We start from the raw sequence: 12527 nt of genomic DNA on the forward strand, positions 1-12527 counted from the left end.
AAGCCATATTTCCAGACCCACTACACTTTTTTCTACCTCTCTCTTGCAGTTTCTAAAACAGCATTAGTGGGCACTCATGGCTGAAGGAACTCAACATTAGCTCTACATTTCTTTGGATGATCGGATATTGGGATGGATGATTTAGAGCTCCGTATTCCCACAATTTCCATCACTATGAACACTGGATGTCTGAGCAGAGTGTACTGTGTATGAAGGCTTGTGTATAAATATGTGTTTCTCATGAGTATGACTGGGTAAATTCTAGTAAGGGATGAGCTATAGCTTAAGGCTTTCCCCTCTCCCAGCACATGTGGAATGGGTCTATCCAGTATGAGTTCTCTGGTGCTTGGTAAGGGAGGAGCTGTGTGTGAAAGCTTTCCCACAGTCCCTGCACTCATATGGCTTCTCTCCTGTGTGGATCCTCCGGTGTTGAGTGAGGTGGGTGCTCTGCCTGAAGGACTTTCCACAATCCTGACATTCATAAGGCTTTTCCCCAGTATGTGTCCTTTCATGCTGGCTAAGTGATGAGCTGTGACTGAAGGATTTCCCACACTCATTGCACCCATAGGGCTTTTCCTTGGTGTGAATCCTCTGGTGTTCTATGAGAAGGGAGCTCTGGCTGAAGGCTCTGCCACACTCATTACATTCATAGGGCTTTTCTCCTGTGTGGATCCTCTGATGCTGAATGAGTGGAGCAAGCTGGCTGAAGGCTCTGCCACATTCATTACACTCATAGGGCTTCTCCCCAGTGTGGATTCGCTGATGTTTAGTTAGGGATGAGCTGTGGCTGAAGGCCTTGCCACAGTCGCCACACTCATAAGGTTTCTCACCTGTGTGGATTCTCTGATGCTGAGTGAGGTGTGTGCTCTGCCTGAAGGCCTTCCCGCACTGACTGCACTCATAGGGCTTCTCTCCTGTATGCGTCCGCTCATGCTGGCTGAGGGATGAGCTGTGACTGAAGGTTTTCCCACACTCGTTGCATCCATAGGGCTTCTCTCCTGTGTGAATCCTCCGGTGCTCAGTCAGCAGTGTGCTCTGGCTGAAGGCTTTCCCGCATTCACTGCATTCATAGGGCTTCTCTCCTGTATGTGTCCTCTGATGCTGAATCAATGGTGTGATCTGAGTGAAGGCTTTTCCACACTCATGGCACTCATAGGGTTTCTCCCCAGTGTGTATTCGCTGGTGTTTAGTCAAGGAGGAACTGTGGCTGAAGGCCTTGCCACACTCTCCACAACGATAAGGTTTCTCCCCCGTGTGGATCCGCAGGTGCTGGGTGAGGTGGATACTTTGCCGGAAAGCTTTCCCACATTCGCTGCACTCATAGGGCTTCTCACCCGTGTGAGTCCGCTCATGTTGACTGAAGGATGACCTAAAACTGAAGGACTTCCCACACTCACTGCATTCATAGGGCTTCTCACCTGTGTGAGTTCTCTGGTGTTGGATCAGTGGGGCAATTTGGTTGAAGGTTCTCCCACACTGAGTGCACTTATAAGGTTTCTCGCCAGTGTGGATTCTCTGATGTTTGGTAAGTGCTGAGCTGTTTCGAAAGCCTTTTCCACATTCATGACATTCATAAGGTCTCTCTCCCGTATGCGTTCGGTGGTGTTCAATGAGTGCTGAGGTATGACTAAAGGCCTTTCCACATTCCTGACATTTGTAGTGTTTCTCTTTTTCATAGGTTTTCTGTTGAGCTTTTAACTTTGAGTCTGGATTTACCCTTTTTCTGTGTGTTCCCCACATGTGGGAGTGTAGTCTATCAGGAGTCACTGGTTGAGTTGGAAGATTGGAGCTCAGATTCAAATTTTCCCAAAACCCATTTTCCTGCTGCTGCCCCCAAACGGGTGTCTTCACAGGCATGAAGGCCTTCTGTACCACATGGTTATCTGGGCTCGCACATCTCCGTCCCCAGTGGCCCTCAGGACCTTCACTCTCAGAATACCGCAGACTATCCCACAGGAACTTTTCAACCAGGATACTATTGGGTATTTCTTCAGTTATGTCTTGCCTGGAGCTGACACTTTGGTTTTGGGTCTAGTTTCCAAGTCTGAAAGAAACAAACAAAAATAATGATCCCTTAATCCTGGTTCTAGGGGAAGAGTCTGTGGTGGGTGGGTGCATAGAATAAAACTGATGGTCTGAAAGGTTCAAGGCACATGTGGCTATGATCAGTTAGAATCACAGTTTTGCAAATGAGGGAAGAAGCAAGAGGAGAGGGAGGGGAGCACAGAGAAGCAGGGGCGAGGAATCTGGAACAGAAGGTATGGCGGGGTTTGCAAAAGGAGCAGAAAATGAGGGCGGGGACAGGATGCTGAGGAAAGAGCAGGCATTCAGGAGAACTGCCAACAGATGCCCCAGGCTTGAAAGGAGCAGTGACGGCCAAGCGCTGGCCGACGCAGCCTCTACAGTGCCCGGTAGTGATGGAAGAAAAGCCACGTGGGGAAGGAGCGCACAGCCCAGCCCTCCCTGACCACTCAGATCGGTTTCCTCCTGGTGGTCTCTTGCCCTTGTATCTCTCACCTAGATGTAAAAAAGCCCATTGGCTCCTGCAAACTGGACGTACCTGAGATGTCTATCACTAGGAGGGTGGATAACAACCTGTATCAAAAGTACTTGGATCTCATTTATTCTGTCTGACTCACTAACTGGAAGCTTCTGTCTACCTTGGCCACCACTATGCCCGCAGCCCAAAGCACAGGTCGACAGATATGCTGAGTGCATCCCCCCGTCCTCCTCCCCAACAGGGCTGCCTCTCTGCCCTAGTACATGGCCCTCTTTGCACAGTCATCGCCTCAGTGCATGCCACCCCAGTGAAAAATTAAAAAAAAAAATCAAGTCAGGTGTGGTTGGCAGACTAGGGGCTCCCAAAGATGCCCATCCCTAATCTCTGGAACCTATGAATACGCTATTACCTTACATGTCAAGGAGGACTTCAGGTTGCTAGTCATTTGGCGTTAGCTGATTATCTGAGGTCACCCTGGTCACTAGGGTTGGCCCAAGGTAATCACAGAGATTCTTGAATGTGAGAGGCAGGAAGGTCAGAGTCACAGGATACCATGTGAGATTGGACTGGCCGAAGCGTCGAAGATGGACAAGGCCGCAAGTCAAGGAGCCTCTAGGGGCTGGAAAATGAAAGGAAATGCATTCTCCCCAGACCCTCCACAGATCGAACTCTGCCCTGCTGACATGCTGACCATGGCCCAGGGAGACCCTTTTGGACTTCTGACCCCTAGAATTCTTTTAAAATCTTGCATTGCTTTAAGCCACTAAGTTTGTAGTGATTCGTTGCAGCAGGAATAGGAAGCTAATATACCGGGTAAGGGCCGGCTGCCATTGGAGGCGGGGAAGCCCTCCTGTGAGCCCCTCTCACACAGGAGCCCTCCTTGGGCCGCTGCTTGAATGCAGTCGGTCCCTGACACCGGTGTGAAATTAGCTGCCAGAGGGCCAGGACACCCCCACTTCTTTCAGCGCTGCCTGTCGGTCTCAGAAGCTGGACAAGCGGTGAGGAGCGGAAGCCTCGGCCAACCTGTAGGCGTGTGGAGGAGCCCGGCCTGGATCCCCTGGCCAGAAACTCATGAGCTGTGAATGACTCTTCGATCTGAACTGCTGCGGCCGGAGTGTCACGCAGCAAAAGCGACTGTCACACCATTGTCGGTGCCCTTGTACCTCCTGTCCCCTTGACCTGGAGCTCTGTTCTCTGTTTCATAGATGCATCATTCTCATAATTTAGGTTTCAGCTCACAAGTTATCTCCTTGGAGAGGCTGGCCTACATCTCTCTGCTCATGTCCTTCCCCCATTTTCTCAGCATTCATCATAATCTGACCATCTTGTTCACTGTTATTACTATTATTTTAGCTATTCATTGTGCACCCCTCTTCCTTATCAAGAATGTAAATTCAATCATAGCAAAACAGGTCCTTGGTGTATGTTCATTAGAAGACTGAGTAGTCAACTTTCTCAGAAGAATCTGAGAACATATGTGGAGACAACCTGGGGGAGGGGGTGACCGGGCTCTCCCCAGCCCCACAGGGCCCCCACCTCACCTGGGCTCACACCTTGCCCAATGCCGATGGCTCTCCTCCCGCTCCCGCAGGGAGACAATGTCCGGCTCAGGGGGAGCCCACGGGGTGACCACCTGTGTCTCAGGACCCTCCCAACCCCCACCTACCCCACCCCTTCAGTTTTCTAAGACTCACGTGGACGGAGGCCCCAAGAGGCCCAAGTCATGAAACGCTGACATTCCTGAGGGATCTGCCCCTGCAACTCAGTCCCTTACCCCACCCCCGGCTCCAAGGTGGACCCATGATCCATGCCTGGCCAGACCTCTGCTGCTGCTTTCCCTGCCCACTAGCAGCAATGACCAGTGCGGAGGGCACCTGGCTGCCAAACCCTGCCAACCCAGGGACCTTTGATGGGTTCCCAGAACACAGGTCCTGTCTTTTCTGCTGCTCTCAGATCCAGAAGAGGAATCCTGGCAGCTGTCTTGCCACCTTCAGAGGAGCCAATATGTGACTAGAAGCAGAAAGAGGTGCAAAGGCAGGAAGTGAAGAGAAGGGCCTCCTGACACAAGCACAGGCCAGCCCAGGTCCACTCTGGGACTCTGTGACCGTGGGACCCAGAATGTCCCTTTTACTCCATGATTTCCTGCTTCTGGTATTTTCAGGTGGGATCTTCTGTAACTTGCAACCAAAACATCCTGATATTCCCCACAATGAACCAGCCAGGTCACTGAAGCCCAGGACACATCCCAGGCATTCAAGGCTTAGACCTACTCCCACTTTTAACCCAGGAGGATCAGAAGTTGTGCCAGGGCCAGAGCACTGGGGCACAGGTGCAGCCTCACCCACGGAGACCAGGAGGAGCCAGAGGGTCTCCAGCATCACAGCACAGTGCAGGCTCCAGCTGCCCCCACGCCTCGTGGGCAAAGTCCGCGACCACGTTCCCAAATGTAACTTGCTCCTGAAACATCACAGGTGTTCTCAGGCAGGCCCAGCCTGGCTCTGCGTGCTGCTGGGAGCATCTGGTGAGTGGAAATGTCAGTCAAGCTGGGCAGGAGGAAGTTCTCTCAGATTTGGGGATTCAGGTCAGGTTTCTCCTGTGAGACCTGGAGGCCCTGCTGGAGGAAGGGGGGGTCTCAGGATATAAGAGGCTGTACTCCCATCTTCCAGCAATCTGGCTGGAGAAAAGTCTTGAAATAAGAAATGAAGGGGTGGCCAGTTCTGGGCAAATTCAGGTTCATGGGTAAGTGTGCTTGCATGGGAGGCCCCTGGGAGTGGGCAGCTCCACCTGGGCAGTGGGGGAAGGAAGCATCTGGAAAACACATAGATCCCTGCCTCACTCTTACTGCCCAAATAACATCCTGGCAGATCCAAGATATATATATAAAATGAGTGAAACAAAGCCCTTGAAAAAAAAGTTTTTAAAATCTTGGGGCAGAGATCGTTTAATAACACAAAATCCTGATGCTCCCCCCCACTTGTATTAGTTACCTATTGATGCATATATTACCCCATAGTGTCCTAAAACAACGCCCATTTACTATCTCATAGTTCTGTAGGTCAGAACTCCAACACAGCATGGCTGAGTTCTCTGCTCAGGTCTCATGGGGCTGAAAGCAACCAGATTGTGTTCTTTTCTGGAGGATCTTGGGGGAAATCTGCTTCAAGACCCATCTGGGTCAACAGAAATGTTCTTTGAGGTTGTAGGATTGAGGTTCTCATTTTCCTGCTAGGTACTGGACAGAGGTCAGTCTTAGCTCCTAGAAGCCACCCCATTCTGTTGACAGCTCACAGTGTGGATATTTGTTCTTTTCTGGGCAAGCCAGAATTCATCTCTCCAACTTCTACAACCAGCCATGGAAAACTCTGCTTTTGAAGGGCTCATGTGATTAGGTCAGGTCAGACCCACCCAATCTCCTTTTCTTCAAAGCAATCATGTTTTATTACATAACATAGTCACAAGAGTCCTACCTCACCATATTGACAGGTGGTGGGGATTATGCAGGGCGTGCACACTAGGAAATCTTGGATGCCATCTTAGAATTCTGATTAACACACTCCTCTCCAAAGAAAAAGGGTTGAGATATTCAACAAAATTAAAATGGACCCACTGCAAAGACTACCATAGATCTGATGAACGGATGGCCAACTGGGAAATAGATGTGCAACATGTGATGTACTTGGGACACTAATTTCTTTCCTTAATACACAAAAGCCCCTACAAACCAATAAGAGAGACCAACCACATCCAACGGTGAGTGGCAGACACGAGCCAGGAAGGGCCCTCACTTCCTCGGGGCAGAGAGGCAGCTTCCGCCTGCTGTGGGTGCTGAGTACGCCTCCTTCATCCGTATGACCACGTCTGGCCAACTGGGAGCAAAGATGATAATGGCTGTCATGTACTTTTATGATCTCAACCCTGGGATATGGTAATTAAGCATTATTAGAGGGGGGCTAAGCTTCACCAGATGTTAACATAAGTATAAGATGACAATAACTAAAATTATGTGCAGTGGGCAGGGAAACGGGCTCAATGAAAACTAGGCCTTGCTACAGGAAAGCAGCCCGAATTAGTTAGAAAGAGAAAGATTGCTCAGGAAACATACTGGTAATAACCGATCAGCCTAGGGGGTAAAATCTACTTAAATCCTCACCCTCTGCCACACCCCAGAATATTTTCTAGATGAGTTACAGAAGATCAAAACTGACTCAATACAGCCATGTCCCACATTGCCCGGGCAGACCCCGGACCAACACTTCGTCACACCGACTCTCACTGGCACCGTTGTGAGAGGCCCACGCTGTGTGAGGCCGCGTGAGCTCATTCCACTGAGGCTCCGAGAGCTTGCGTGTATTTCCCGAAGTTACAAAGCTGGTAAGCAACAAGCCCAAGGCTTGAATCTGGGTAATTTTATTAAGTATCTGTTCACTATGTAAATTAAATATGAGAGACGATGACCCCTGTGTAAGTGGAAAGCGTGGTACTAGAGGCATTTCAAATCACCGGGCACACTGGGTCAACTAGCTATGTGTTTAGGGGAAAAATCAGTGTATCTCGACCCACACCATAAATAAATCCCAGAAATCTTAAAAGGGCTAAAAATAAAAATGAAAAAAGTTGGAAAAGTATAGGCTATTAATCTCATACACTGGGCGTGGAAGAAGTCCTCACAAATAAGAAATAAAACGCTAGAATTCAGAAGGAGGAAAACTGAGTGTGCTGGGCAGAATACCGGCTTCCCAGAGACGTTCACACCCTGATCCCTGGATCATGTGTCAGGGAGAAGTTAAGAGCTACTAGTCAGCAGATCTTACATAAGACCGCCCGGAGAATCCTGGCGGGGCCAGATAATCGCAGGGTGTCTCGGTGGAGGAGGAGGAGGCAGAAAAGCCCACTCACAGTAATGAGATGCGAGGACAGCTCAACCAGCCCCTGTGGGCTCGGGGGTGCCCAGGAATAGGGCGCTCCTGGGAGCTGGGAAAGGCGGGAGGCGGCCCCTCCCCCGAGCCTCGGCAGGAGTCCCGCCCCGCCCGCACCTCCAGTTTGGCCAGTGACATGGCACTTCAGGCTTCTCACTCCAGACTGATAAAATACGTGGTTTTAAGACACTGAATTGGTTGGGCCTTGTTACAGAATCAATAATAAAATACATTTAACAATAAAAAATTATGACTTCTAAATACAAAGTCATTACGAGCCACTTAAAGGACCAATGACAGCAGAACTAATATCTGCAATATAAATGGAAAGAAAAGGATTAGCAGCCAGCACACGTGAGGAGCCCACAAATCAGTAAGTAAAAGGCAAACAACAGGACAGAGAAACCTGGCCTCTCAAGAGAGGGGAATGGGTTAGTACACAGGCATGACTGACTTCGGTAACTGGTTTTTAAAAATGCACACATATACTTTTCCCGCCATCTCCCTCTCATCCCCCACCCCCAGAACCTCCCCGGCTGCCCTGTCTGCTCATAACAGGCCAGACGGCAGCAACCTAGCTGCCCATCACGAGGGGGGCAGCCGAAGTCAGGTTCACCCACACAGCAGAGAAATAGGCTGCCGAGCACATGATGGAATGAATACCCTGATACACAGCTGGTCAACGACCTTCCAGCTGGAAAAATCGGGCAACACCCCTAGTACAGTACTGGTCACATAGAACCAAAGGAAACAGCCATGTTCCTATCTATCTGAAGTGCACGTAAACCCAGGAAAATGAGACTCACGGAAGCAATACCAGTGGCAGCTTTGGGAGAAAGCCTGGGAAGGTGCCGGGACACCAGGGAAACTTTCTAAGTGTTGCTTGACGTTTTTTATAATAAGAATATCATTGTGTGGCCTTCGAAGATAAATCAACCAACTCATCTGGAAATCATCATGGAAAATATTAGCTTTTTGACTATAACATTAAGAAAATCTGAACCTTAAAAAAAATTCAGAGTAGATGCACAGATGGTGCCTGAACTGTGCCAAGCACTGTGCCGTGAGACACAGACATTGCCCACTTAACCCCAGGCTGTGGGAGATTACATCCACCCACCGTTTATCTGAGGAGGAGGCCATGAAGTGGCCTAAAATGACCTAGTGAGAAAAGGGCTGGGCCAGGATTCAGCCTTGGGGAGTCTGGGTCCAGCGCCCACCTACTGGCCATGCAGCTGAGCCATCTCCCTGAAAGAGAAGTGAGAAAAACAGGCTGTGGGGGCTGGAATGGGGTTGTGGGCCTTGCGGGCAGGCAAGGAACTCTGACCCTCCCATCTGGTTCCTATCCGGCCAAGCACAGGACCCACGAGGCCAAGAGTGTCAACGGAAAGCAGAGCGCGGGGGATCCCTGGGCTGGAAGCCGCCCGCAGCTCCACTGGAATGTCCCCTGGCGTCTGTATCATCGGGCTGCACACACACATCTGCGCTGCGCATAAATGACACCTGAGCACAAAGAGGAGCTGGGAGAGAGGAGAGCCAGCAGGGAGTACTGGGCACAAGGGTGACGAAACGCGTGGGAGGGCCCGGGGGGGCAGGGCTTCCGGGGGTGGTTTCCTCGCCTTTAATTTTGGACATTTGAATATGGGGTAAAACACAATCCTCAAAGAGAAAGGCCAATTGTGGGTTCTGGGAGTGTGAGGCGGTTCCTGGGGCACTACCCATCATTACGACATTTGCTCACGTTTTCTGCCATTCCCACAGGAGGCCAGAATCTTCCATGAATGGACAGGAAATTATGATTTTCTTCAAGGTGTGTGAGGGTTGGGTGCAGACATCCTCCACAAAGGGATCTTCATCCCACAAAATCAGGCCCTGTGGAAGGCTAGGGGGCAGACGCAAGGCTGATGGCCTCACCTTGACTCTGGGTGTCACAGCCCCATGCTGGGGGGGTCGGGGATACAGGGGTGCCCAAGTCCTGGTCCCTGCCCTAGCAGGCAGAATCTGCCTCTACTAGAATTTCTCCAGCCAGAGGGGGGCTCGTGGGCAGCAGAGAGTGTGAAAGGGCCCTTGGTGGGTGATGCTGTCTAGACCTGGTCCTGGACCCAAATGGTCAGGATCCAGACCCCAGCCCCAAGCACATCTTTTTAACTGCCCATGCCAGTCAACCCTCTTTTGGTAAGGTAATGAGAACTGCCTGAGAGGGCTGCTGGGAGAAGGGATGGAGTGCACGTGAAGCAGGTCCCCGTGCCCAGTACAGAGTGGGCGCTTTGCCTGTGGGAGTCGCCATTCAGAGAGGTGTGCTGGGGGCTCAGGGAGGTTTGATTTCACCAACTTTCCCTATTTTCTCCATTTTTCCAGACTCCATAGGTCTTGCTCAGTGGTTATCCACAGAATCCTACTGAATAAAGGTCACTCTTTTGGGTACTGCCCATGCTATTCAAACGAGCCGCACACCCAGCCTCAGGGCACTCCCGTGCTGGTTGCGGGGTTCAGAAGACGGCAAAAATTAAAGTCCCCAAAGGGATCAGTGCTCCGGGAAAGGTGGAAGGGACACATGGAGATCTGGAAGAGCCCCACAAAGGCAGCAAGATTTGCCTTGGGTACTGGGGGCCTCCGAGGGGCAGATGGGCTCAGCCGGGGGGCCTTGGGCAGGTGGTTTGCCTCTGGTTTCCTCCTCGTTCCCACCTCATGGGGCTGACGTGGGAGTTGAATAGGGTGACATGTGCAGCACTGACCACAGGTTCAGAACATCCACTATTCAACCCATTTACCAAGCACCTACTGTGTGCTGGGCCTTTGTACAGGCAGAAAGAGCTTCCCAAGGCCCCAAGCCCCATGCAGGTAGGCCAGACCTTATTCTTGGTCTTCCTGCTACATGTGTGTGCCTGTCCATCACAGAGTGCCTGGCATGGTCCCACTTCCAGGCCTGCACTCACGCTGCTCCCTCTGCCTGGTGCACGCTTCCTGTGGGCCTCGATCTCATGCTTTCCCCTCCTGCAGCTCTCTGCTTGGGAGGCCCCTCAGGGAGGCCTCCCCGGCTGCACTGGTTAACGCCTGGTCCCAAGCCCATCCTCTTCTGGACCTCAGCTCCCTGCACAACACTTGGCATGTCTACATTCCTCATATGGACCATGAGCCCCACAGGGATGGTGATTTCTGCTGGTCTTATCTGTTCCTGCACCTACAATTTCTGGGATGGTGCCTGGTCATTACAGGTGATCAGCACCTGTCTGCCAAGTGACTGAATGTAGGGTGAGCTGGTAACCTAGAAACCTGTGCTGAGGAAGTGCCAGACACATCAGTGGGATGGACGAGTGACATCTGGCAGGGCACCACAGGATAGATGCGGGAATCTGGGAGGGCCTCTCAGGAGTGGTGAGGTGTGAGATCCAGAAGAGAACATGGAGTTAGCTGAAGCAAACTCTGGGCAGGGGGCAGAGGGAGGGCAAAGGCCCTGAGGGCAGAGTGAGCCTGGCAGGGACCCCAGGCCAGGGCCTGGGAGGCTGGAGCTTGAGGGTGGCAGTGTACTCACCAAGGCCCTGGCAGTAAGGAGCCCAGCGGTCACTCCCTCCTCCTCTGACTTCTTGTGTGAACAGCCAGTCCCTCTGAAGGCAGTTCTGGGGGGAAAAGGGGATATAAGGGTCTGGGCACGTGCCTGTGGTGGCCAGAGACCCCCAAGCCTTGGAAACCCTGTGTGCAGGTGTAAGGAGCTGAGGTTTGCCATAGCCTGGAGCCCAGCACCCCACAACAGTGACCCCCCCAGCTTGGTGTTTTCCAAGCACCTGTTTTGTGCTATTCCAAAAACTGTTGAAGGATGATCTCAAATTTTACCTCATTCCACAGATAGGAAAACTGAGCACCAGGGTGGGCAAGGGGCACACCCCCAGTTACAAAGATGATTTCCAGGACTATGAGTATTTCTGCTACTATGTCAAATAGCCAGACATTTCTGGGGTCCTTGAGCACTGTTTGGTGTGTATATTACCCTCCCCTGTAAAATGAGGGTGGTGACCCAACACGGAGATTACTGGGAATTACAGCGTGAAAATGGCTGAAACACGGAGCCCAGCAGCCAGCAGTATACACATGCAGGGGGCTGGCGTCGGGAGGGAAGACTCTTGCTTTGAGCATCTATTCAGTGTCTACTACATGCAGAGCTCTGTTCCCAGCAGTTTCCAAGCTCACCCCTGCCTGACTGCCCAGAACGAAGCTCCCACCAAAGGGGGTGTGCGTTTTCCCCGCCTCTGAGAGCCTTCCCTCAACGGCCCTGCCTTTGCACCCTGGATTCTGCCCCGCCCTGCATGTCCTCACTGCTATTTCCAGGACGGGAGTTGCCTCGTTCAGTGATATGCTGATGCGTTTCCTATCATCTCCGTGACTCCCCTGCAGGCTCCGGAGGCAGAGCCAACGTTGGGGCTGTCGGACAAAAGACCGAAGTCTGTGTTTGCTGAATTAATGAAGGAACCTGACGGTGCCTGACATGCAGCAAGTGCCAAACAAGAGTTTAACATAATGAGTCTGTTTCCGGGGTCCAACGCAGCTGCGATTAAATATTGTGCTTTTGCTGTCCCTCACCTGCATCCTTTCGGGACAGAGGCCCCTCAAAACGGTGAGGCTCCAGAAAAGACTCCACGGCGGGGCCTCGGCCTTCCCCACCCTAAACCGCGGGCGTCCCATCAAAGCAGGGGACGACGCACGCAGGCTGGCTCCCGTCTCTGAAGGGACCGGCCAGCTAGTCCCTCGCCCCTGAAGCCGGGGACTCCGAACACCTCCGCCGCAGCCAGGACCCCACCCGGGACCCCACCCCTCCTCTCGGCCCCGCCCCCGCCGCCCGAGCGACCCATCCCGGCCCAAAGCGGCCAAAGGGCCTCGACACAGACACGCGCGGGGCGGTCCGCAGCCCGGCCGGGGCCCCAGGGAAGACCCTGGGCCTCCTCCGGCGCCGGCCACCGCCGCCCGGCCGCCCCCATCTCACTCACCCGCCGGCGGGCAGCACAAAGGCCGCGGCCGCCGCCAGCCCGGACTGCGCCTGCGCGGGCGGGCGCCCAACTACGCGTCCCAGAGGGCGGCGCGCGCGCTTCCGGCCGTTTCCGTGCTCGCCAGCCCCGCGC

General features: G+C 52.5%; 1 protein-coding gene across 1 annotated transcript; it reads right to left on the reverse strand.

Moving 5' to 3' along the window:
* Positions 1–250: 250 nt before the first annotated feature.
* Positions 251–12446, reverse strand: ZNF135 (zinc finger protein 135). Its single transcript, XM_073225322.1, is given in 7 exon segments — positions 251–2009; positions 2012–2044; positions 6240–6415; positions 8537–8664; positions 9158–9298; positions 10949–11033; positions 12396–12446. Coding segments are annotated over 4 exon segments (1920 nt in total). The 5' UTR covers positions 8560–8664; positions 9158–9298; positions 10949–11033; positions 12396–12446; the 3' UTR covers positions 251–321.
* Between the last annotated feature and the right edge of the window lie 81 nt (positions 12447–12527).

The sequence above is a fragment of the Manis javanica genome, chromosome 17 (assembly GCF_040802235.1).
Source record: "Manis javanica isolate MJ-LG chromosome 17, MJ_LKY, whole genome shotgun sequence".
NCBI lineage: Eukaryota > Metazoa > Chordata > Mammalia > Pholidota > Manidae > Manis > Manis javanica.